This window comes from Microcebus murinus, chromosome 22 (genome assembly GCF_040939455.1).
Source record: "Microcebus murinus isolate Inina chromosome 22, M.murinus_Inina_mat1.0, whole genome shotgun sequence".
NCBI lineage: Eukaryota > Metazoa > Chordata > Mammalia > Primates > Cheirogaleidae > Microcebus > Microcebus murinus.
Genome location: NC_134125.1, coordinates 8,845,050 through 8,869,831, shown reverse-complemented (window position 1 = coordinate 8,869,831; position 24,782 = coordinate 8,845,050). Strand labels below are relative to the sequence as shown.

At 52.0% G+C, this 24,782-nt stretch overlaps 1 protein-coding gene and 1 non-coding gene across 2 annotated transcripts; one reads left to right on the top strand and one right to left on the bottom strand.

Annotated features, from left to right (window-relative positions):
• Nucleotides 1-1,083: 1,083 nt before the first annotated feature.
• Nucleotides 1,084-24,782, bottom strand: OAS3 (2'-5'-oligoadenylate synthetase 3). The gene is made up of 16 exons (XM_012756339.3): nucleotides 23,482-24,782; nucleotides 20,748-21,030; nucleotides 19,336-19,511; nucleotides 17,638-17,879; nucleotides 16,148-16,301; nucleotides 15,359-15,703; nucleotides 14,075-14,357; nucleotides 10,355-10,530; nucleotides 9,327-9,577; nucleotides 8,802-8,946; nucleotides 7,650-7,823; nucleotides 5,936-6,221; nucleotides 4,727-4,902; nucleotides 4,146-4,384; nucleotides 2,861-3,008; nucleotides 1,084-2,665 (listed from the first exon to the last, which is right to left on the bottom strand). Exons 1-16 carry the CDS (start codon nucleotides 23,737-23,739, stop codon nucleotides 2,654-2,656), a joined length of 3,348 nt encoding a protein of 1,115 aa, XP_012611793.3. The 5' UTR covers nucleotides 23,740-24,782; the 3' UTR covers nucleotides 1,084-2,653.
• On the top strand, nucleotides 7,210-7,281 carry TRNAE-CUC (transfer RNA glutamic acid (anticodon CUC)). The gene has a single exon. It is a non-coding gene; the product is annotated as a tRNA-Glu (tRNA).

The following is a 24,782-nucleotide window of genomic DNA, read 5'->3' as shown; positions in this document are numbered from 1 at the left end:
ATGCCCGGCTAATCTTCTCTCTATATTTTTAGTTGGCCAACTAATTCTTTCTATTTTTAGTGGAGACGGGGTCTTGCATTTCCTCAGGCTGGTTTTGAACTCCTGACCTTGAGCAATCTTCCCGCCTTGGCCTCCCAGAGTGCTAGGATTACAGAAAAATTTAAAAAATTAAATTAAAAATAACAAAAACCTCAACACTTTCTTTGGGATCGTGCACTTCTTACAATCCCATTCTGGACTTGGTCTTCAGGCCACGGAAGATATGAGCCTCTGTATGCCCTAATGAGAAGGCTCTCTGACTCCCTTGCTCAGCTTTCCATTGCTGATGGATCACAGTAAGTTTTTTGTTATTTTTCTCCAGGGTCCTGGCAAGAGCCACACGATTCCATGATTCCATGGGCGGTGTGTTGCTGCTTCAGACTAGGGCTTCCCAGTATGCTTTGGTATTGGCGAGGGCTGGTGCTTCCTCAGAACTCTCCTGTTTCTCTGTTTTCCCAGCTCTTCTCGTGGGTATATTTTTCCATAAGAACTTTACTAACAACTTGTCTATTTCTACAGAAAAGTGCATATGGGTATTTTTAGGATGATCATTAAGTATACAAATCAACTTAGGGAGAACTGACATCTTTGTGAGGTCAAGTCCTTCTATCCAAGGGGCTGGCTACACTGGGAAGTCCCCCAAAGTTACTGCAGGGCCAATATGCCAATGCCAAGGTGGCCATCGTCAGAGACTGAGGGACTAGAATGAAATACGCCCCCGCTGGGGTCAGGGAGACCCCCTCCCTGCCCCAGCCCAACGACAACCTGGTTCCCACCATCTCGTGATTATCCGAATTGTGGAACCATTCCAAAGGGGACACCCAGGTGGGGATGGGAGGTGCTGAATTGGAACCCACCGCTCGGCCCACCCAGGAGGCGCATGGATGGCTTCTGATGCCCAGGCCAGCGCCACTCTGCTGCCCATAAGTGTTTGCCCTGAGGTCTCAAAAATGTGTGTGGCAGCAGCCAGCACTAATTCAAGAGGTGAAATTTTGGGGTCCTCAGAGTTCTAGACTCGGATTCCCAGCTAGTCCGCAAGGTGAGTCCAATTCCAAGACTTTATTAGCACCCTCGGTTTCCTCAACGTTGGTTCAGCACCAAGAGCAGGGGCAGGGGTGGAGGCTGTCAAAACGGCACAGGTAGCAGGAGGTCTTGGCCTCTGAGGCCCCACCCTCTCTGTCTCTGTAGGCCGAAGAAGGCACAGAACAGGCTCTGGGTGGAGCAGAGGAGCTGCTCTTCGGTACCCTCCTCTCTAAGAGTGAGGACAATGAGGGAGGCTCATGGTCATCAGCTGACAAGCCCTGACAGGTGTTTGTGGCTGCAGGAGTCCAGGTCCCTGGGGCTGGAGCCCAGCTTTGTGCATGTGGGGCAGGGATGGGGGCAGCAGCAGCAGCAGAAACTCCCGACCTTGATTCGGCTGCTGTGATCTAATCTTGAAACCAGCAGTCCAGTGGTGGCTCTGCCTTCTGCTCCTCCAGCCTGGCCAGTGATTTGGATGAAATCCCTCCGTGCTTAAGATTTCTAGAGCGCTTCCTGTTTTCTGGGCTGAGCCTTGACTGATGTGGGCACCGTCACTGGACTTGTGGTCAAGAGTGCCTCCTGCAGGGGCCTGCTGGGTTTGCTCCGGAGGGCAGAGGGAAGCGGGCTGGGGACTGTGCTTGGGCATGGGCTCAGCTTCAGGCTCCGGGGATGCAGAATCGTATCGGTGGCATTCCAGCAGGTTAGGGGAGAAAACAGGAACCAGTAAAAATTCAGGAAGGCAAACTGAGCCATGGCATCGAGCCGTGTAAACTGAGGCAGGAGCGCAGCAGGCAAGGCGAAGAAAAGGAGGCCTCTGATGCAAAGGCAGCCAGTTAGGTGTCCCCCGAGAGGGTCCCCATAGCATGCATTCCCCCAGCTCCCTCTGTGTCTGTGGCAGGCAAAGCAAGCAGATCTGGGCATGCTCCCTGCTAGCAACTGAGCTCAGAAAGCTTCCCGATAGCGCAGACACACACTGTAGCACTGTGAGCACATTCTCCTTTTGGCATCCAGGCCAGACATTGCTAATCAACTATGGCACTAGTACCACCATGTTCTTATACTGCATCCACGGCAGACATCACTAATTGATTAGGCCACTCTTCTTAGCTAAGTGTCTATTCTTTAAAATCCTTCAGAACGTAGGGCTCCAGGCAGCCTGTGCCAAATGATTGTGGCTGATAAATGAGATGGAAACTCTTTATCATCCCTGTAAAAAGAGTTTGGGTTTGGGAAGAAGGTGAGGCCATCGGGAGGTAGGGATGGGTTGCAGCAGGAGGAAGGAGGTGAGCTTGTTTGGATGGGCAGAGGGAAGTCAGGGAGGAGGGGGCTTTCTCAGCAGGGGTGGGATGCAGCCCTGGTGGATGTGAGGACAGAGTCAGGGGGTGATGGAGAAGCTGCAAACGCAGGCTGGTCCCAAACGGTGGAGTCTAACCCCGTGCACAGGCCACAGACAACAGCGGAGTGTGCGCACAGGGGAAGTGGGTTCACTGAGACACACACACACGCTCATCTGGCAGGGGACCCCGAGTCTCCCCACGCTGAGGGCTGGTGTCTATCTTCTGTCCATCCAGTGCGACCACGGATGTCCTGGACCTCACACAGCAGCCTGGGGAGGGTGTCACGGAAGATGTTGTGAGCCCCACCCTCCCCGCGGAAGCCGCACCACGTGGCCAGAGGGGAAATGCAGGCGCAGGGGCACGCCTGGGGCTAAGACTTTGGGAGGAGCCATGCCACAGCCCCGGCCCCACCGACCACACTTCCCCTGGCAAAGGACGCTCCTTCCGCGTCACAGACCTCTCACCTTCACCGGCCATGGCCGGATGGGGGTGCCATCCCTGCCTGTGCAGCACAGCGCCGACGCGCAGGCCGCGGCTTCCTTGGCCAGCAGGTCCCAGCGCGCATTGTGGCCCAGGTTGCCGGTCGGGTCAGCCGGATCCAGGATGATGGGCCTGCAATCCCCACCCGGGGTCAGTCTCACTCCTGGCAACATCCAGATGTCCATGTGTGGGCACTGGCTGGACTATCTGTCCCTACACCTTACACTATGCAGGGGCCAGGGGAAGGGCTCAGAGACGCCTCAGAGCCCCAGGAACACACCCCGGGACAGGGACAGAAAATAAGCTACGCGTGGACCACTTCTCCAAGATGCACCAGGCAGACATTACCAATCCATCTCAGTGCTATCGCTTACCCCTTCGGCACATGAAGCAGGCATTGCTAATCAATCACAGCACTGGTTCCACCATTCTCCCTGCATCCGTGTTACAGGTCATGTATCTTTTACCCAGAATGCTTGGGACCAGAAGTGTTTCAGATTGCAGATTTTTTTTGGATTTTGGCATATTTGTATTACTTACCAGTGGAGCATCCCTAATCCAAAAATCTGAAATCCGAAATGCTCCGATGAGCATTTTCCTTGAGCATTTTCTTTGGCACCCAGGACATTTTGGATTTCAGACCATTTTGAAATTTGGACTTTTGGATTAGGGATGCCCAACCTGTAGACACCACTAACTTCTTAGGCTACTCTTTTGAGCTGAGCCAAATCGCAAACACAAAATCTTTTCAACATGTCATTCTAAGTAGCCACCACATACTGGCTGGAGATGCATCATGAGTTTGCAAAAGCATCTCTGATCTTCTGTACCCATTTCAGAGGTAGGCAAAATCCAAAAGAAGGAGACACGCTTATGTTTCTTGATGGGTTCACAGGTAGGACTGCCAGATTCAACAAATTCAAATACAGGACGCCCACTTAAACTTGAGTTTCAGATAAACAACGAATAACTTTTTAAGCATAATTACGCCCCAAATGTTGCACGAGACATGCTTATACTAAAAAGCTACTTATTGCTTATCTGCAACTCAAATTTAACTTGGAATTTTGCATTTTTTTCTGACAACCCCTATTCACAGGTGACTAGGAAACTGACTGCCTGACCCTCAGGTGCGAAGAATACCACTTCTAGAAAGGGGCTCAGTCCTGGAAAGAGGGCCTTCCTGTCTCTGCTCTGTGATCTAGGAGGAGGGGAGAGAGTGGGTGGCCCCAGATCTGAGACTCGGGGACGTTCGGGGTGGACCGGAACCTGGGTTTTTGAAGCTGCAGTTTCAGGAAGTCTCCGACGGCCTCATCCTCAGCCTTGTAGTTGATGGTCCAGTAGACGCAGAGCTGGCGGTGCTGCGTGATCAGCTCCAGGACGGTGCGGAAGCCCTCAGCCATGCTGAACTGGGAGTCCTGCCCGCCCTGCTCCCAGGCGTACACCGCCAGGAGCTCCAGCCCGTGCTGGGGCGGCAGGGAGCCTCTCCCCTTGGGCATCTTGTTGCACTGCGAACAAGGAGAAAGAAGATGTGTTGGTCCCTGCTGCCCACTATGTGGTACAAGGGAGACCCCTCTGGGGTTGGTAAGCTGACCCCCAAACCTCTGTTGAGCACCTACATGCGCCAGCTGCCTTCCATGCATGCGTCTGTCCCATCAAATCCCGGGACATAGTTACATCAGCCCCATTTTACAGATAGGAGAACTAAGGTCCCACAGCTAGGATATAACTCTCTTTCTGCTCCACCAACCCCGTGTCCTGGCCGGGGCTGGGCCCTGCCTCCTCGCAGGAAAGCACTCCGGGGGCAGGGCCCACGGCAGCGGGGACAGGTGGCCACCCCTGTGCCGGACCTGCCGGTACCAGTGCTTCACCAGCCGGATCAGACTCTTCAGCTTGGTGGGGCGGGAGATGACGAAGTCCCGCTGCAGCTCGGTGAAGCAGGGGGAGTACTCGCCCGCGTTGCCGTAGCTGCGGATGAGGCTGCCATAGACCTGGGGGCTGGGCCGAGAGCCGGAGGCCAGCTGACCTGCAGCGGGGACACGGTTTCCGTCACCCCCTGTCCCGAGGAGTCCCGGTGGGCCCACTCGGGAAGAACCTCTGAGATCACCTCCGTGGGCATTTCCCTAAGCGCCGTCGGGGACCCAACTGGGAGGCCACCGGGTGTTTTCAGGTGGAACGTAGTTGTGGCATGACCACATTAAATCCCAGTGAGAACCGTAGTCCCTTTTCTGCTCCCTTTCAACCTGTCACGAAGAAAGTCTCAGCCGGGAGCTGACACGCCTTTAACACCCTGTGGCGCTTGCTCAGCCCCCCCCAACGACGCCTCTGTCACCGAGCCTCCCGCAGGTGACAGAATCGTGCGTGGCAAGGCGTGGATGTCGCCGTTCTGGTTTCATTCCTTAACATCCCAACGCCTGCTCCCCAAGCTGAGGGGCGGGACAGGCTCACAGAAATCCCCGCATGAGCCCCTCCCTGGCCGCTCGCCCTCCAAATCTCAGGAACCAAACACCCCCAGACACGGGGAGTCGTGTCACTCTGCGGACTCTCCTAGTCGATCTCAGAGCTGAGGAAACAGGAGGAGAGTTGTGTCTGTTTTGTTCCCAGGTTGTGCCTGGAGGAGCACTGGACACGGAGTCCACAGAGTGGGTGCATTTACTGAATGGTCAGAATGAACGGCTCTGTGGCAGGTGGAGGAGGTAGCACGAAGACACTCAAAGCTGGGGACGTGCCGAGACACTTCAGTGTCCTCATCATCAGATGAAGGCACTGCGGCTCAGGCTTGGGGAATCTCTTGCTTGAGGCCATCCAGCACGTTGGTGGCACTGTGACTGAGACGCAGCTTGGAGCCACCGTTAGCCTATACAGCATCTTCGTGTGAGTTAGAAAAAGGCACCATTTTCTCCAGGCACTTTGCAGAAAAGCTGTGATAAACACACATACCTGCAGTACCTGTGAGGTGCACAGAGGTGGCCTGGTTGTGCACTGCACGACCTCTACAACTGTCCATGGCGACCCTGCTTCTGCTCTGCCCCTTCTCAAGCCTACGCCTGGGTACTTGCCTAGGGCGTCAAAGGCTGGAAGCACATCGAAGTCCACACTCTGGTCCAACTCCGTCTGGGATGTCAGCGAGAAGCTCAGCACGCGGGGATTCTCCCACTTGGAGACCTCGAACTTGACCTCGAACTGCTGCTCCCGCTGACATGCCTCCAGCTGGGCTCGGATCTCCGAGATGATCTCAGCCCGCATGTTCCCCTGCTCGGTGAACCGGCTGAAGCAGCTGAGGAACACCACTAGGTCGGCGTCCGAGCGGCCTTGCAGAGCTGTGCCTTTGGCTAAAGAGCCACCCTGGGGAGGACATGGCGGGTGGCTTGACCTTTGAGGTGTGGCGTGGCATCCTCCTGCCTGTGGACTCTGGATTCTGAGTTAGGAAACATGCTGTGTGATCCTGGGCAAGTCACCTAACCTCTCTGTCTTACGTCTTCAATGTGGCATGGTTGTAAGAAAAAGAAGCGTGCAAGACGTAAATTTAAACCCTTCAACAAATGCAGAAGTTTCCACTCCATGATGTTTTGGGGGTAGGGGGAGCATGCATTTGAGAGTTTTGTTTATTCGTTTTGTTTGGTTTTGAGGCTCTCAAGCCTGCCTTCATCTGGAGAGCTTTTACAAGAGACTGATGGCTAGCTCCCGTGCCCTGAGACTGTGATTTAATTTTGTTTAGGATGGGGCTTGGGCATCAGGATATCTTCTAAAAACCTCTGTGATTCCAGTGTGAAGCCTGTGAAGGCAGGTTTGAGTGAGCCAATCTGCGCTCCGCAAGTGTTATGGATGGGGAAGGCGAGGATCAGAGAGGGTAAAGTATTTACCTGGGGTCACACAGCAATCAGCAGCCCTGGGCCTTTTCCCTGGCTGACTCTGTGCTAACACTCTTTCTAGAGCTGACCTGGCTGTCACCTGTGTCTCTCCAGTTGTGGACTGAGGCTATATCTAGTGCAGTAGACAATGTGACTTCTTGTAGTTCCCTGGCATTCTTCCCACCTGGGATCAGCATCCTGGTTTTCTTTGGAGGGACCACCCCTCCCCCACATTCCACCCATAAGGTCTAGGTGGGGCTCGCTTTGCCATGTGACCCAGGCTTGGCCACTCAGAGCACGCTGTCTTCCTAGCCTCAGTGTCTGGTTTATGGGGAGGTACGTTACCCAAGCCAGCCAATGGAATTCAATTCCAAGACTTTTATTGAATTTTGAAAAAAGAAAATTCCCTTTCTGGAAGCTTAGAGTTGCCAAGGACCACCTTATGGTAAGGAACTGTCTAAGACATAAAAAACAGAGTCAAGTCCCTGGTGGTCTAGTGGTTAGGATTCGGCGCTCTCACCGCCGCGGCCCGGGTTCAATTCCCGGTCAGGGAACAAAAAAAAAAAAAACAACAGAATCAAGGAAAGGAAAGAAAAGTTGAGTCCTGCTGTCGCTGTGTGGGCTCCTGGATCTGGCTATGCCTGAAGGCAGCCCTAATCCAGGGCTTCCCAGTTACATCAGTCAACATATTCCTTTGTTGCCTCTTTGGAGTTGGGTGTCACCAGCAACCAAAAGAGACTTGTTGGACATACCTGGGCCCTCCCTCTGCCATCCACCCAGGACCACTTTCTGGCCTTTCCTCTAAGCCTGGCCTTGTGCTGCTTGCTGCAATGGCCACAGGACTGGGTCAGGCGTGGCCCTGGCCTGGGGGAGATCACCAGGCTGCGGGACACTGCTTGCCTAAAGCTCTCTGGGGACTCACCTTGACCACCTTAATCACTTTGATGGGAGACTTCCGGAAGCAGTTTTCCCTCAGGAACGAGCAGATGGTGTCGATGGCCTTGTTCACCTGCGCCAGGAACTGGCGGTTGGGCTGCAGGAATTCACTGATGAACTTGTCAAGGTCCCCGGCTGGGGTCTGGTAAAGGAGCGCTGGCTGCAGAGAGAACCCAGGGTGGGGCCAGCTCGAGACAGGACCCCCAAGGAAGACCCGAGCCCTGTCCCTCGACATCTCTGAGGGCAAGTCTCCCACTGTCTCCCACGTTCCCTTTTTCTTCTCAGCTGGTTGGCAAGTCCTGAGGTAGCATCAGGAGGACCCGAGTTCGAGTTTTGGTTCCACTACCCCCGCACAGCCTCAGTTTCCCCATCTTTAAATAGGTGCAACCATGAGGCCCATGTCTCACTGGATTGTCTAGAGCAGGGGTCCTCAAACTTTTTAAACAGGGGGCCAGTTCACTGTCCCTCAGACCGTTGGAGGGCTGGACTATAGTTTAAAAAAAAACTATGAACAAATTCCTATGCACACCACACATATCTTATTTTGAAGTAAAAAAAGAAACGGGCAAAAACACCCACATGTGGCCCACGGGCCATAGTTTGAGGACGCCTGGTCTAGAGTGTTAAGCACTGATTATGAGATCCTGCTGCAAAATAGCAAACGTGATAAAATCATATCCCTTTGGGACCTGCAAGTAGTTTATGTCTTAGATCTGTTTCCCTAGAAGCAGAGCTGCAGTGGGATTCTTGTGCATGAGATTCATCGGGGCACTGCTCACAGGAGAAGAGGAATGAGGACAGCAGGAGACGGTGGGGCAGGAGCTCAGCAAGGCTGGGGGCTCAGCTGGAGGCACACCTTTGCCTGATCCCACAGAAAACCCTGATGCATGAACTGCCTCACAGAGTTGGTCCTGCCTTGAGACAAGGTGGGCCTTTGGTAGCCCTGTCACTCGGGCACTGGCTGGGATGTAGTAACCTGTGCCTCTCACGGAGGGCCGGTCTCCAGGAAATGGGGCAGATGTAAGCCGGCAACAGCCAAGGCTCCTGGCAGCCTTGCATGCATCAGTAGGTTAAGGGGACCTAGGAGGGGAAGGTCCCCCTGGGAGGGGACCCACCACCCCAGGGCCCTGCCCCTTACCATCACATCCCAGGGTTGTACTGGTGTCCCGTCTCTACTCGTACAGCAGGCCTGTGTACTCAGCACTCCTGCTTCCTGGGCCAGCAGCTCCCAGCTACCCTGGCCCACATTCCAGGTGGGGTCGGCAGGGTCCAGGATCAGGGGCCTGGGGGTACAGCAGGTGGGCAGGTATGTGGGGGTCAGTGAGGGAGCAGGTGGTGGGAGGGCTGGGAAGAGTGTCAGGACCTCAGGATTGACCCAGGCTCGCCCAAGGAAAGAGTCCTAACTGGCTGCGTCAGTCAGGAAGCTATTTGGTGGCTCTTACATTGAGAATTAGTATTTCATCATGCTAAGAAAATTGGTCTTGGTTTCCTCTGGGGCTACTTGTGTCCACACTTTCTCAACAAGGAGTCCAGGGGATGCAGAGTGAAGGGCGGGGTTGCCGACCCAAACCCCGCCTTGGACCGCTCCTGGGTGACTGACTCCAGGGTGACAGCAGGGGGAGAGGAGGGTAATGAAGACGGGTGAGGGGAAGCGGGACTGCACCTGGGTTTCCGAAGCTGGCCAAGAAGGTGCGTTCTCAGAGCTGGGTCCTCAACGCTATAGTTGACTGTCCAGTAGACACAGAGTTGCTGATACTGTTGGACAAGCCCCAGGACAGTCCGGAGGCCTTCGGCCATGTCGAAACGGTCCTTCCCACAGCCCTGCTCCCAGGCAAAGACGGTCAGGAGCTCCAGGGCGTAGACTGGGGGCAAAGAGGCACGGGCTGGCCCTTCTCCTTTGTTCTGAGCTGCAACCTACGTCACCCAAGACCAACAAAAGATCAGGGGGTGTGAGCCCCTGCTGTGCACAAGGCACGGCCCAGAGCACTTGGGGAAGGAGGGGAATATATAAAACAGAAAGAACAGAAACTTAGAGATGGCCTAGCTCATGCTTCTTATTTTATATACAGGTGGGTAAACTGAGGTCTAGAGGAAGGCAGTGACTTGTTCAAGGTCACAGAGTGAGACTGAGAGGTCAGATGTGGCCTTTGCCTGCTGTTTCCTCTCAATGTACGGGAATGGGGACTGGAACGTGTCCACCCTGGTATCCCAACACCCATCACAACAGTTAGCAACAGTGGGTGCTCAATAGATGCTTGCTGGGTAAGTGAGTGCATGCATGCAAGTCGGCATTCAGAGAAGGGCTTAGTAAGGGAGCGCCAAAGGACGCTCAGGGTTTAGCACGACTTGCAAAGATGTGGTGGGAACAGCGCAAGCAAACGCTTGGAGGTGGGAAAAAAACAGAGAACACATTAGCCGTGGGGAAAGAGAGCAGAAACAGGGGGCTAGAGACGGACAGTGAACCCTAGCTACAAGAATTGAGGACTCTGGACTTAGTGGAGAAGACATTCTGTCTCCCAGGGGCTTCCATATCTACGGACAGGAAATCGATAATGGAGGAGGTGGTACTTCCGCTTTGGATAGCCAATAAGAAGCAAGGGAGGGGAGATGTTGGTGTAGAGGAGAAGCTTATTGGCTGAGGCAGTTGCCATGGTAGTACCTGCTTCCCTGGAGGAGCCACCGGGTACTTACCTGGTGGTACCAGTGCTTCACGAGCAGAATCAGGTTCTTCAGCTTGACTGGGCGGGTGTTCACGAAGTTCCTCCGCAGCTCAGCGAAGCAGGCAGCACACTCCCCTTCCTGGCAGCCGCTGTTGAGGAGGGTCGAGTAGACCTGGGGATTAGGTTTGGCGCCAGAGCCGAGCTGCCCTGTGGAAGTTTGAAACGCTCTTGAGTGTGTGACTCTAGCGGAAGGCAGCAGCCTTTGCCAACCCATCCATTCACCAGCCTTTTAACGTGAATCACATAACGTTGCAATCAGTGACACACTATGACGTTTAATAACAATCAGAATTATCATTTTTTTAAGCATCAATTATGTACTGGGTGCTTTTCAATCATTTTTGTTAATCTACCCAATAACTTTGCAAGCTAGATCATCTTGATCCCAGAAAAGCTGCGTAGCACAGCGGTTAAGGGAATGAGCTTTGGGAGACAGAGAGAACTGGGTCCATAGCCAAGCAGTGTGATATTGCCTCTTGGGATCTAGTTCCCTCATCTGTAAAGAAGGGCATCATAAATAGCACCCACCCTGATAAGGCTATTGTAACAATTAAATGAAATCTGCACGTAAGGTGCTTAGAACAGTTCTAGAACACATCAGGTGTCAATAAGCATTAACTATTGCTATTATTAATGTTGTCATCTTGCAGAAGAAAAAAACCAAGGCATAGAGAGAAAGCTAAAATTGATTCCCACTTCCCACTTTCACAAGGCTGGCCTCTGGAATAAATGCTTTCTCCTAGAAATGTGACTAAGAAAGGTCACCCACCAGCAGAGAGAGGCTTGAAGGAAGCTTGCTGCTAGAGATATGGGTGGGGGGAAAAGAATATCCTGCATGAGACACCGAGACCCCAATCCTATGCTAGACGTGGGTGTGAAGTCCAACCTTGCATCCTGTACATGGTGAGGAAATCCCAGGCTGTTCAATTAATGTAAAACCTGGCCTGGGAATTAGTGAAACTCCTGGAGTTCAGCTAGAAGCAAAATGAAAGCTGGGTCCCCAAGCTTTTCCAACCCAGAGCACAAGAAAATTTTACAGGAAAAGGAAAGACAATAAAGCTCCACATACCCCAAAGATGAGCTCATGCTAAAAAAATTACAAACCACATGAGGAAATGATCCACCATGAAGGAGAGTCATAGGAAAACTAACATTTCAAGAATTTGAGATTATAGGGCAATCCAAGAGATTAAAATAAACATGTTTAAAATAAAGAGATAAAAGAAACGGAGACCACAAAGAATTGAAGCCTATTAGCAAATAACAGGTTGATTTGAGATAGAACCAAATAGAACTTCTAGAAGTGAAAAATAAGGTCATTGAAATTAAAAAAACCATTAAGGATTGGCAGCAGATTAAACACATTTAAAGAGAGTAAACTGGAAGATAGATCTGAGTGACTGAGAAACAGGAAGCCCTGAGACATAAAGAGATGGGAACAATGAAAGAGACAAAAACATGGAGGATGGAGCAAGAAGCCATCTAATAGGAGTTCCAGAAATGGAGAACAAAGAAAATAGGGGAGAGACAATATTCAAAAAGATATTGGAAGACATTTTCCCAAAACTAAGGGAAGAACTGAGTTCTCAGATTCAGAAGGCACAACACATTCTAAACAGGATAAAGAAAAAGAAATTTATGCACAGGTGATACATCAAAGAGAAACTGAAGAATACTATGAACCAAGAGGAAGTCTTAAAAGCTACCAAAGGGAAATCAAAACAAATGAACAATCAAAAAAACCACACACACAAACAAAAAATAGATCATTTGCAAAAAAATAACAGAGAGCAGACTTCTCAGCAACAGCAGAGGTCAGAAGACAGAAGAGGGAAAACAAGTGTCAAACACTTCGTTCAAGCACGAAGGTGAAACAGAAAGGATCTTAGACAAAGTCTGAGAAAATGTATCACTCATAAACCCTTTCTGGAAAAGTGCTAAAAGATGTATTTCTGTAGGAAAGAAATAAATCCAGAAGGAAGAAGTGGAAATGGTGGGCCGGGCACGGTGGCTCATGCCTGTAATCCTAGCACTCTGGGTGGATTGCTCAAGGTCAGGAGTTCGGAACCAGCCTGAGCAAGAGCGAGACCCTGTCTCTACTATAAATAGAAAGAAATTAATTGGCCAACTAATATATATAGAAAAAATTAGCCGAGCATGGCGGCACATGCCTGTAGTCCCAGCTACTCGGGAGACTGAGGCAGAAGGATCGCATGAGCCCAGGAGTTTGAGGTTGCTGTGAGCTAGGCTGATGCCATGGCACTCACTCTAGCCTGGGCAACAAAGTGAGACTCTGTCTCAAAGTAAATAAATAAATAATAAAAAATAAGTAATGGTGAAAAACATTATAAATTATGGTCATAGATTTTAATTTGAATAGACTAAAGAAAACCAAACCAAAAGAAATAATCTTCTCTATTATTAGTGTCTTGTACTTTGGTTCCATATTATTAAACCCTTGAAAGTCATTATATTATTGTTATTTCCTTTTTGTCTTTTAGCTTTATGCTACTTTTAAAAGGTACAATTACACTTAATAACACATCCTTGAAAATAAAGGATGGAAAAGGTATACCAGGAAAATACTAACAAAAGACTATTAGCTCTATTAAGTCAGACAAAGGACTGTAAGACAAATATAATTTTTAAAAATAATGAGGATTACTTAATGATAAAAGGAACAATCCAATAAAATATAATAATTATCCACTTATATGTTCCCAATAACATAGCCTTAAAATATTAACAGCAAAACTTTCCAGAATTACAAGCAGAAATGGATAAATCTCCATTCAGAGGAGATTTTAAGATATCCCATTCAGAAATTGTTGGGCCAAATGAAAAATTAATAATTTAGATCTGAGCAAAAACTATAAGCTAGATCTAAATGAGCTATATAGAAGTCTGCATTCAACAATGGAAAGCATGCATTCTTTTCAATTACAGGCAACCTAGGAAGGGCCAACAAATTCCAAAGAATTTGGAATATCACATAAAGTATATTTTCTGACAACAATAATAAAGAAAGTAAATGCTGAAAGCAAACAAGTGAACAAAACCTCAAAACATTCATTTGGAAACCCACTTCCAAATATTCATGGGTAAAAGAACAAATTATAAAGTCATTGTTAAAAGTATAAAATATTCAGACCTGAATGATAGTAAAAATTGTACACATTGAAACATTTGTCACATATGACGTGGTAGTGACAGGGAAATTTATAGCCTTAATTGCATTTACTAACTTTGGCAATTACTAAGCTAACTATCCCCTCCAAAAATTAAAAAAGGAATCACAAAGTAAGCCCCTTAAAATATGGAAGAAAAGCATCACATGAAATTTCTAAAATAGGACAAAAACAAAACAACAAACCCCCAAACCAAGCAGATATGTTAAACTGTTAACATTTGTTAAATCTTAATTAGGGTACACGGGTGTGCAATGTCTGTAGTTTTCTGTATGTTTGAAACATTTCACAATTAAAATCTTTGTAAAGTGAAAAGTACTGAATAGTTATAAGATTTGATAGCGATGATTGCTTTAGATATCTCAAAGTAGTTTTCAGTGCTTGGTCAAATGGGGACTTAGGATCACAAAGAGGATGGCAGGTGCCCTCCCACCCTTCTAGATGCTTCCTGGTCCCCTGGGGGTCCTTATCACTCCCCCAGGCGCAGGCTGGCCACCCCTTACCCACGGCATCAAAGGCGGGCAGCAAGCAAACGTCCATCTGGCTTTCCAGGTCCGTGGACACCAGCTGGAACTGCAAGGCCCCAGGTGCGTTCTGCTCAGGAAATCTCAGGCTCAGGTCCGGGACCTGGAGCCGCCACCAGGATTCCAGCTGCGCCCGAATCTCATCAAGGATCTCCGCACTGCGGGTCCCCTGGCCCTTGTAGTCGGTGAAGCAGGTGAGGAAGATGATGATTTCCACATCACAGCCGCCCTTTAGGTCCGTGCCCCGGCCGAATGAGCCCCCCTGTGGAGGGAAGAACAGCGCGTACAGTGGCCCTGTGGGAGCCCAGGACTCAGGCTGTGCCCCCATCAACCGTACCCGAATCTGCAGCCTGGAAACTGCTCTCCCGCGGATGTCGCATGTGGGGCGCCACGACAAAAGAGGCAGACTGCATGAGCCCTGTGACCTCTGGCTCGCAGAAGCCTGGCAAGGGGTCAAGCCGCGTCCACCTGCACCTGCCTTCTGACCCGGGGAGCCTGAGCAAAGTCACACCGATACGAAGCAACCGGGAACCACGGTGGGGCGGAGCAGGGGCAGCGACCAGATTATTTTAGGCAAACATCTGCTGCACCGCCGGGCTGCACATCTGGACCAGCGGTTGCGAATTTGGATTCCAGATCCAAATGGGGCCTGCAGATGAGCTCTGTAGGCCTATTTCAATCAATGCCTCTCCCCACTACCCCCTCCTTCCCTCCCTCCTTTCTTTCCTTCCTTCTTTCCTGCCTGCCTGCCTGCCTGGGACAAAGTTTTATTTGTCCCCCTGCAGGAGGGGACTGGGGAGATTGCACATTTTTTTTTAATTGTGTGGTCAGGCTTCAGTGGAAGGGAACACTGGATTGAGGGCCCAGAGGAGGGTAGAGAGAGCTGAGGGGACGGAGAAGAGCATTCCAGGAAGACAAAACAGCCCGTGCAGTGGCCTTAACCGTGCAGTGGGCTGCTGAGCTCGGAGCAGCCTGAGGCCAGGGGGGCCCGACCCTACAGGCACTGAGGCCTCTGCACTCACTGAACCCGGGGAGGATTTTGAGCAGAGGAGGGAATTGATCTGATTATTGTAATAGTGGTTTAAAAACCACATCATTAAAAACTTAATGGCACTTAAGTGTATTTTATTTAAGACAGCAAACCACCTTTCCACGGCTGTCCAGCTCCCCCGCCCAGATTCAGCCATGTTGCTGTGACTCCTTCCCCCTCCCCACTGTGGTCCCGTGCAGGGTCCCCTCTGTGTCTCCACGGGCCCGACTCACCTTGCTGACTCTTGAGACCTTGTGGTCACTGTTCTCATGGAGGCAGCGCAAGATGACATTGATGGCCCTTTTCACCTGCTCCTGGAACTGGGGGCTTGGCTTCAGGTGGTCCTGGATGAAGCGGTCCAGCTCTTTGGTGGGGGTCTGAGACAGATCCGAGGCTGTCCCCAACACAGAGGGGGCGGTGCTGGCTGCCCCCGAGGGGCCAGGAGCTGGGCGTGAGGGTAGTTTGCTCGCTGTCCTTGGGTGCCCGGCACTGAGGCTCTTGCTGTCTGCAGGGGTCCCCTGGTTAGGGTCTCGCTGGATGGGGTGGCCCAAACCTGAGCACCCGGCACGTGGAAGGCCCTGGAAGGTCATTGAAGGAGCTGCTTCACCCCCTAGGTGCAGAGCTTTCTACATCCTCCCAACTCCTTTTCTCCCCACCTCCCCCCGCCCTCTGTCCAAACAGGGCAACTGAGGCTCAGACAGGAGGATGGGAGGGCCATAGTTAGCCCTCATGGCAGTTTTGTGCAGATTGGAAAAAGTGGCTTTCTGGCGGGTAAACTGACGAAAGGGCCCCTTGCAGTGGGGAGAAGCTTGGTAAGCAGGCTCGGGCTGCAGATAGACAAAGGTGCTCCTTCGCCCAGGCAGTTGCAGCCTGGTGATTCGACTATTCTCCGTGCTGGCTGTCCCTGCTTTTTCAAGTCTGTTGCACTCTGCATGGCCCTGGGCACATAGTAGATGCTCAGGAAACACTGAACACATACATTAAGTGCAAAACCCAGGGGTTCTGGGGAACCCCTCACTCACCGGGCCCTCCCAGGGCTGCACAGGGACCCCAGACTCCTGCAGAAAGCACGGCTGGTCGTAGCAGGACTCTGCCTCCTGGGCTAGCCGAGCCCAGTGCCAGGCTGCCCCATTCCCCACGTCCCACGTGGGGTCTGACGGGTCCAGGATCACAGGCCTGCAATTCCAGAAAGACAAGACGCTTCTGGTTAGCAAGAAGGTCAAGATCGGGTGGTCTGGAGCCAAGCAGACCTGGTTCCAATCCCAACTCTGCTACTTTCCAGCTGTCGGACCTGGGCAGATGCTTTACTTTCTCTGAGCCTCAGTTTCCTCATTTGCAAAACGAGGATAACAGCAACGCCTGCTTTGATGGGCTGTTGCAGAGATTAACTTGGTGCAATGGTCCTTAATCCTGTCTGCACATCGTAATCACAAGATACCAGGATCCACCACCGGGGACTCTGAGCTATACCCTGTGACTTAGCAATTTCATTCCTAGGTAAATACCCAACAGATATGCAAATGCTCTCAAAAACATGTGCAAGAATGTTTACAACAGCCCGATTGGCAATAGCTACAAACTGAAAATGACTCAAATGTCCATCATCAGTAGAATAGAAAACATATTGTGATAAATTGACGCAATGGAATACTACACAGCAAAGAGACAGAATGAACAACAACTATATGAATAGACCTCAAAGATTTAATGTTGAGAAGGAGACACCAGACACAAAAGTATATGCTGTCCAATTCCACTTAAGTAAGATTTAACAACAGGCAAAGCTGTCATGACAAAAGTAAAAAATGGGGTTATTTTTGGGGTGTCACTGGGAAGGGCCCACTGGGTGCTGGAAATATTCTACCTTGATCTGGGTGGTGGTTTCACAGGTACGTGCCCTTTGTAGACAGTTATCAAATATGCACTGTAAAAGCGCATGTTATACGTCAGTAAAACGTTCATGCACAAAATATGTGTGGCCAGGAACCAGTATATTTTTTGGTTTTTGTTTTCGTGACACAGGGTCTCACTCTGTTGCCCTAGTGAGAGCGCAGTGGCCCGATCATAGCTCACAGCAACCTCAAACTCCTGGGCTCAAGGGATCCTCCTGCCTCAGCCTCTCAAGTGGCTGGGGCTACAGCGAATGCCACCACGCCCAGCTAATTTTTCTATAGAGATGGGGGGTTGGGGGGAGGGTCTCACTCTTGCTCAGGCTGGTCTCGAACTCCTGACCTCAAGCAATCCACCCACCTTGGCTTCCCAGAGTGCTAGGATTACAGGCGTGAGCCACCGCGCCCCACCTGGCACCAGTATGTGTTTAAAAACTCTCACAGGTGATTCTAATGTACCTGGGGCTGGAGCCACCAAACCAGAAAGTGCACGTACCGCATTTTGCTTTGGTCCACCCAAGCATCTACTCAAGCCCCGGGTAGAGGTGACCTGTTTTTATCAACGTTAATCATCTCCCCATGGCCTGGGGCAGGGGAGGCGGTCGTGGGGTGTTAGGAGGTACCTGGGTCTCTCAAGCTGCGCCCGTAAGAACCGCGCGACAGCAGGGTCCTCGAAGCCATAGTTGACGGTCCAGAAGACACACAAGTGCTGGTACTGTTGGATCAGGCCCAGGACGGTCCGGAGGCCTCGGGCCAGGCTGAAGGCGTCCTTCCCGCAGCCCTGCTCCCAGGCAAAGATGGTCAGCAGCTCCAGGGCGTAGGGCGGGGGCAGCGTCTCCTTCCCCGCTGCCATTGCCGGGCACACCTGGGAGAGGGCGGGGCAGCGCGCTCAGGACAAAGGGGAGCGAGGAGCGCAAGCTCCCTGCAGAACCAGGCTGGGGACCCTGCGGGCTGAGCCTGGACGGGATACTGGGTTCCAAGCCCCTCTGCGCTCACTGCTGCTGACTTCAGCAAAGTGCTTGGCTCATAGGACGGCGCGAGGGAGAGGGAAGCAGGGAGCAGTCGGAGAGAAGCCAGCAGGTAGCCCGAAACTGCTACCCATCCCCCGGGAAAAAGGTGGGGGCAGATCTGGAGTCCCAGCTGGGTGGCTGGTTGGAGAAGACGGGTAGCTTGGTACCCAAGGGGAAGCCACCAGGTCATCGTCCTGCCACCCCTGGAGTGGGGCGGGGCAGCAGACCAGGGTTTTGTCTGTCCCTCCAGCCCCACACTCACTCTGAAACAAGCCTGGTGCACACGTGCACCCCCACCCAGATCCAGACAGAATATTTCTTTCTTTCTTTCTTTTTTTTTTATATTTTAAACCCTGCCTGCCCACTCACCAGATAGAATATTTCTAACACCCAGGCAGGCTGGCTCCATAGTCTGCCCTTCTCATAAGTAGCAGGTTATTAGTATTTTCTGCCCCCGGAGATCCTGTTTATGTGGGAAGAACCTGAGGAAGACTTACAGACTCATAAACCTTTATGTGCAAGTGGAGGAAACAGGGGCCCAGAGAAGACTAGGAACTTGCCCAGAGTCACACAGCAAGAAGGTGGCTGCGTCAGAATCAGAATCTAGAATCTCCTCATACCCAGACCTGTTTATGGTGAGTGGTCCAATGGAAGGACCAAACCATGTGCCCCAAGATCTTGGGGGGCCTGTTTTCTCACCTCCAGGCACGGGCTGGGCAAGCCTCCCCCAATATAGGAGCCTGTCAACAAGCATGGACAGTGCAAGGGGGCATTCCTGAGGCTGGGGCAGGAGGTATGCAAACTCCACATCACCTCCTACCATACATAAGATATTTTAGATAGATCAAAGCCCTAAATATGAAAAGCAATGTGATGAGAAGCAATAGGATGCAAGAAAACATGGGAGGATAATTTTAGAAAATAAGGATAGGGAAAGACTTCTTAGGACGCACAAAGAACAAATCATCTCAAAAAAAGATGAATAGCTGTAATTACATTAAGATTCAAATATTTCCAGTGGCAAATGACCTTTAAACAAAGAGAAAAGAAAGCACAAGCCACAGAGTGGAAGAATACATTTGCATTGTACTAAATAAGAATTAGCATCCACAATATGTAAAGAGCTTCAACAAATCAACAACAAGAAGACAGCTAACCCCCAAAGAAAATAATGGGCCAAGGACATGAATAGGGAATATCCAGAAAGAGAACGTGCATGGCCACTAAACATAAGAAAACACTTTCATTATTGTTATGAAAATCACAAAGCAATGTCTTGCCTGGAGTAAGGACCCTCCCAAGTGGCTTCACCTGGCGGTACCAGTGCTTCACGAGCAGGATCAGGTTCTTCAGCTTGACTGGGCGGGTGTTCACGAAGTTCCTCCGCAGCTCAGCAAAGCAGGCTGCGTGCTCCCCCGCCTGGCAGCCGCTGTTGAGGAGGGTCGAGTAGACCTGGGGCTTGGGTTTGACGCTGGAGCTGAGCTGCCCTGTTGGTGTGAGGAAGCGTGAGTTAGGAAGGATGCTGGGGACGCAGGGTGGAGGGCGGTGCCGGTGCCGAGCTTAGTTTGGGGCACTGGGAGACGGTAGGGAGAATTTGGAGCGGGGGTGGGGGGGGTGCCTGGCAGCATGGGAATTGTGGGACTAGGACAATCCCTTCGTTGTGTCCTCGCCAAAACCCAGTGAGGCAAGTGCAATTCTTCATCCCATTTTACAGCGGAGGAAGCCGAGGCACAGAGAAATTCCACGTTTTGCCCAAGGTTATAGAGCTGGCAAGTGAGGGGAAGCCAGGATTCGAACTCAGAGCCGGCTGACTTCACAGTGTGTGCCTTTTCCTCCACCACTCCCATGGGCGTGGCTTGGGGAAAGTAAACACCCTCCATGATTCCAGAGGTTGTTGCCACCACTTACCTGCTGTGTAGCTTTGGGAGGATTACTGTGTCTCTGTGCCTCAGTTTCCCCATTAGTAAAACTAAACCAATTTTAAACTAAACAGTACAGACCTCATAGGTTTGTTATAAAGAATCAACGAGATAAAACATATACTAGGCACAGGGGAAAGGATAAAGCTATCCCCCAGAGTATCAAGGTAAATAATAATAATGATAGAAAAACAACAATAATAGAAATACTAACAGCAAACACTCATATAACCCTTATCACATGCTAGGCACTGTTTTAAGTTTGTTACGTGTTATACATTTAATTCTTCCAACAATGCTATGAGATAGATTACTATTATCGTCAATATTACTATTATCCTCATTTTATGAGGACACAGAGGCATATTTTTTATATTAAGTCAAGCATAGGTAAATTAGGAAGGAAAATGCAAAAATCACATTAATGTTTTCGAAATAAAATACAAGATTTTGCAGCATTCTGGTCTGGTCCTCAGACCCCCTGTAGCTGGCCACGTGTCCACTTGCTTTTGCGTTTGGTGTATTTGAGGAAGAGCTGAGTAAGTACCACTCTGGGCAGCGGCTGAAGGCGACCCCAAGATGCTCGCGTGAGGGCCAAGTATCTCGACACCAGGACCACAGATCTGGGAGGAACTAGGCCTTCTTGCTCTTTGTCTAGGCCAAACCCAGTGTTTACTCAAGAAACTGAGGCCCAGAGAGGAACAGAGGTCACACAGCCAGTTGGTGGCAGCGCTAGAACGGGAAGCCCTCTCTTGTTCCCAGTGGCCCTGCCCGCACCCCTGGAATGGGATAGGACCCCCTCACCCAGGACATTGAAAGCGGGCACCAGGCTAACATCCATCCAGTTTTCCAGATCTGCAGAGGTCAGTCGGAATTGCAGGGCCCCGGGCAAGCCCTGCTCAGGAAACTCAAGGCTCAGACCGGGGACTGGGTCCTGCCACCAGGATTCTAGCAGCACCCGCATGTCCCTGAGGATCTCTGCACGGAGGGTCCCCAGGTCCTCATAGCTCTTGAAGCAGTCGAAGAAGACGACAAGTTCACAGTCACAGCCACCCCTGAGGGCTGTGCCCCGGCCAGAGGAGCCTCCCTAGGAAAAAGAAGGAAAAAAAAAAAAAAAAAAACACAAAGCTCAGAATTCCATACTCTCCGATTCTAGTGGCCACACGGGCTGGCAGGCAATCGAGTGAGGCCAGTGAGCTGGGGACAGACTGTGGCCACGCAGCTCTGGGCACCGAAGCCAGGCAGGAATGTGGGCCCAGGGCAACCATGTCAGGGTTTTTGAGAGAAGCAATTTGAATATGTAAATCTATGATTTTTAAATGTTGGCAACTAACTTTAAAAAAAAAAAATCAAAACTGAAGGTTAAAATGAATTCTGGTTTGCAGAACACACGTCTTTGCTCAGGATGAGCACAAAACTGTGCTAAGATTTACTGAATTTCGGAGACCTTTCTCATCAGCGTTTCTTTTTGCAAAGCTTCCTCATCAGCGTTTCTTTTTGCAAAGCTTCCAGCCCGAGGATTTGGGAAGGAACCACCCAGACACTGTGGGAGCCTCTGCTCTGTGCTTAGTATCTGACACCTGCGAGCTCACTTCCAACACGCAACCACCCTGATGTGGTTACATATGGCGCACAGACCTGGGGGAGTGAGGCTCAGAGCGGTGACTTGAGTTACACAGCCTGGAAACCGCAAGAACCAGGATCGAACCTTCCAGGAGCAAGCCTTGCCTGAAACTGGGACCCCTAATTATCGCAATGATTATGCCAGTCCCTGTACTTCCAGCCCCTCGCAAAGCAGGAACAGGCACAGAGGAACATGACAAAGTAGGCATCTCCTACACGTTTCGTGCACAACCATCTCATTTAACCTTCCTAACAATCCCAAAGGAAGGTACTATTATTGCACTCGCTTTGCAGAGGAAACAAAAACACAAGGAGGTCGTCACTCGCTCATGAGCCCCGCCCCCACCCGAGAGGCTGGGCCGTGCGACTTCAGCCCCGGAGTCAGGCTCCAAACATCCCTTTTTCCTCCCATCCATTCATTAATTTACTTAAAAATTATTTTTATTATGAAGGTTTTCAAACCTATGCAAAAGAAGAGAAGATTTTAAAGAAGCCTTTTGCTGCACTTACCCATCTGTTCTGCCTCCTTTTACTTTTTTTGTGTGATTTTAAAGGAAATCCCAGGCAACCTGTCATTTCACCCACATACGCTTTCACGGGCATGTCTAAAATAGCGCTTCTCAACTGTAGGCAACTGTGTCCCCGCTGGACATTTGGCAATGTCTGGGGACAGGTTTGGTGGTGATGACGGGGGAGGGGAGTCCTTGTTGACTTGGGGAGGGGGGTGTTATTCTGACAGGTGCCAGAGGTCTGTGGCCCCCTCCTTTGCTCTCTGGTTTGTTTGGCCAAGGCCCACGCCCATCTTGTACATCCCACTGTCGCCCCGGAATCTGCCATTCCTCCGAGGAGCCTGTTCTGTGGGGAGTGGCATCTCTAGACTGTAGTGTGGGCTCAGGAAATAAAGCCCACGGTTCTCCCCACTTGCCACTTTCTCCTTCAACGTCTCAAGCAATCCGGAGGCCGTACGCCAAATTCAACCACGAGACGTGTTCCAGGTTTCCCAGGGAAGCGAAGGGTGCCAGGGCTTTAGAGATCCTTTAGCTCTTGCTCCATAGAAATCCCTCCTGCCCATCTCAGAGGCGGAAGCAGGATATCATCCTCCTAGGCTACAAGTCTGTCCTCCTCTTCCCCACCGCCCAAGCTAAGCTCAGCCCCAGGGCCACTAGAGGCCACTAGAGGCCACCGGGTTCTCTGAGGCCATCTGAGGCCATCCCTCTGTGTTTTCACCCCTTCCTAATCTGCTCTAGCGCACCCAGATTCTCCGGATGACCCTGGCACCCCTGAGTTTACCCTGAGGGTAAGATAGCTCCCGCCTGTCTCCTCCCTGAGTCCCTGAGCGTCCTGAGGTCACAGTGGCAGTGTGGCACAGTGCTTAGGGGTGCAGTGGCTTAACCGTGCTGGCCTCAGTTTCCCCACCTATAAAACAGGGACAATAATCCCTACCTCACTGAGAATTAAACCAGCTAGTGCTTATTTAATAAGACAATGTGCATTGTTCCTCGGTAAATTCTCAGCAAATCGGGCTACTCTAGCTATTACAGAGCGGTATTACTTCTGTGTCCTTAGGGTCTGGCATAGTGCCAGGCCCATAGTCTGTTTGAATGACTGGGTGAACGAATGAGTGAGTGAATGAATGAATGAATGAATGAGAGGCAGTCTTTAAGAGCACAGATGCAGGAATCAGACTACCGGACCTGAGTCCTGGCTGGGCCTCTTACAGGCTTGGACACTTACTTCCACTACTCCGTGCCTCAGTTTCCCGGTATGTCAAGTGGGGGTAAGAGCGCCTACCGGCAGGACTGCTGCAGCACAGGACACGAGTGATAAGGCCACCCTGGACTCCAGGCCCTGCGGACTGTCCCTCCCGTCAGATGACACGCTGAGGCCCGCCCCTCCCCCGCCCAGGGCGCCTCACCTTGGCGGTCTTCAGCACCCGCGGCGGGCGGGCGGCGCCGGGCCGGGCCCTGCGCTCCCTCAGGGCGGCGTCCAGGGCGCCCAGCGCGCGCCGCGCGGCCTCCGCGAAGTGCGCGGGCGGCTGCAGGCTGCGGGCCACCAGCCGGTCCAGCGCGGCGGCCGCGGTGCGGGGCACGTCCATGCCGGGCGGCGGGGCGGCCGCGGTGCGGGGCACGTCCATGCGGGCCGGCGGGGCGGCCGCGGTGCGGGGCACGTCCATGCCGGTCCGATGCGCGCCTGCGGTTTCGTTTCCTTGCGCGGGGCGACGGAAGGGGGCGGGCGCCGCTGACCCGGCCTCCCTTGCACCCGCCCCGCTCTCCCGCTTTCAGTTTCATTTCCTTCCCGGTGTTGGCTCCTGCTTCCTGGTCTGGGATGGGCCGAGTGCGGGCCTCCTCGGAGCACCGGTCAGAGTGGCCTGGAGCGCGCGTTTGCACTGCAGCAGGCGTGATGTCGCTTCGCCGCGTCCCCCTCGGGGAAGGCCTTGCCGGCCCGGCTGGGGGGTGCTGTCCACCGAGCCTCCGCTGTCAGCCTCCCGGGACTGCCCCAGGTTGGCCCGCGCCTGCAGACTGACCCGTGCCGGTGGAAGGCCCTGGCCATCTCAGCCCGACTGAAGACGCCTCCCAAGGGCCATGTTTTGTCCCAGAGTCCCTCGTGGGGCCTGCCAAAGCAGCGCTGAGTCCCAGCTCCTTCCCCGTCCTCTTTGTCACATACGCTGGTCTCCAGGCACCCCGGCGGACCTCCTGCCTGCTAAACGCGGCCTCAGCACCTGCTGCCCAAGGAGCCCAATCTGTGACAGATGGTGTCAGAAAGGTCCAAGAAAACGGGCATGTGGAGCTGGTGGCCGGCGTCTTGGGTGGCAGTGAGGACGCCATCACTGGTGCCAGGCGAAGCCCACCGGGGTCACGCTCCTGCTCTGGGGGCGGATTGGGCTGGCGTGCCATCCCCGGGGAAGGGAATGCACTGACGGAGCGTGGGGACTAGAAGGACAGTGGAACAGGATGGGCGTTTCTCAACTCTGTGACACATGGAGAATTAACAGGCGGCAGAGAGCTACGCGTGAGAGTTGCAGGGCCTCCTCTCGTCCGCTGCAGCCGGAGGGCAGAGAAAGCTGAGCCCAGGCCCGGGCCTGACCCCTCAGAGCGGCCGAGCTCCAAGTAGGTTAAACGTTCAACCGAGACAGGCGGGCTGTGCCGAGATCCGGGCCCTGGGTGGGAATGGTGGGACCCTGACACATGGGATGGGGTCATCGGGGTTGATGTCCTA

Coding starts and splice junctions, on each gene's coding strand:
- OAS3 (XM_012756339.3), bottom strand. CDS start 23,739: ATGGACGTGCCCCGCACCGCGGCCGCCCCGCCGGCCCGCATGGACGTG. Junction 17,880..19,335: donor TGAAGCACTGGTACCGCCAG/GTGAAGCCACTT, acceptor GCCCTCTCCCAG/GTGTGCCCGGCAATGGCAGC. Junction 15,704..16,147: donor TGCAGCCCTGGGAGGGCCCG/GTGAGTGAGGGG, acceptor ATGACCTTCCAG/GGCCTTCCACGTGCCGGGTG.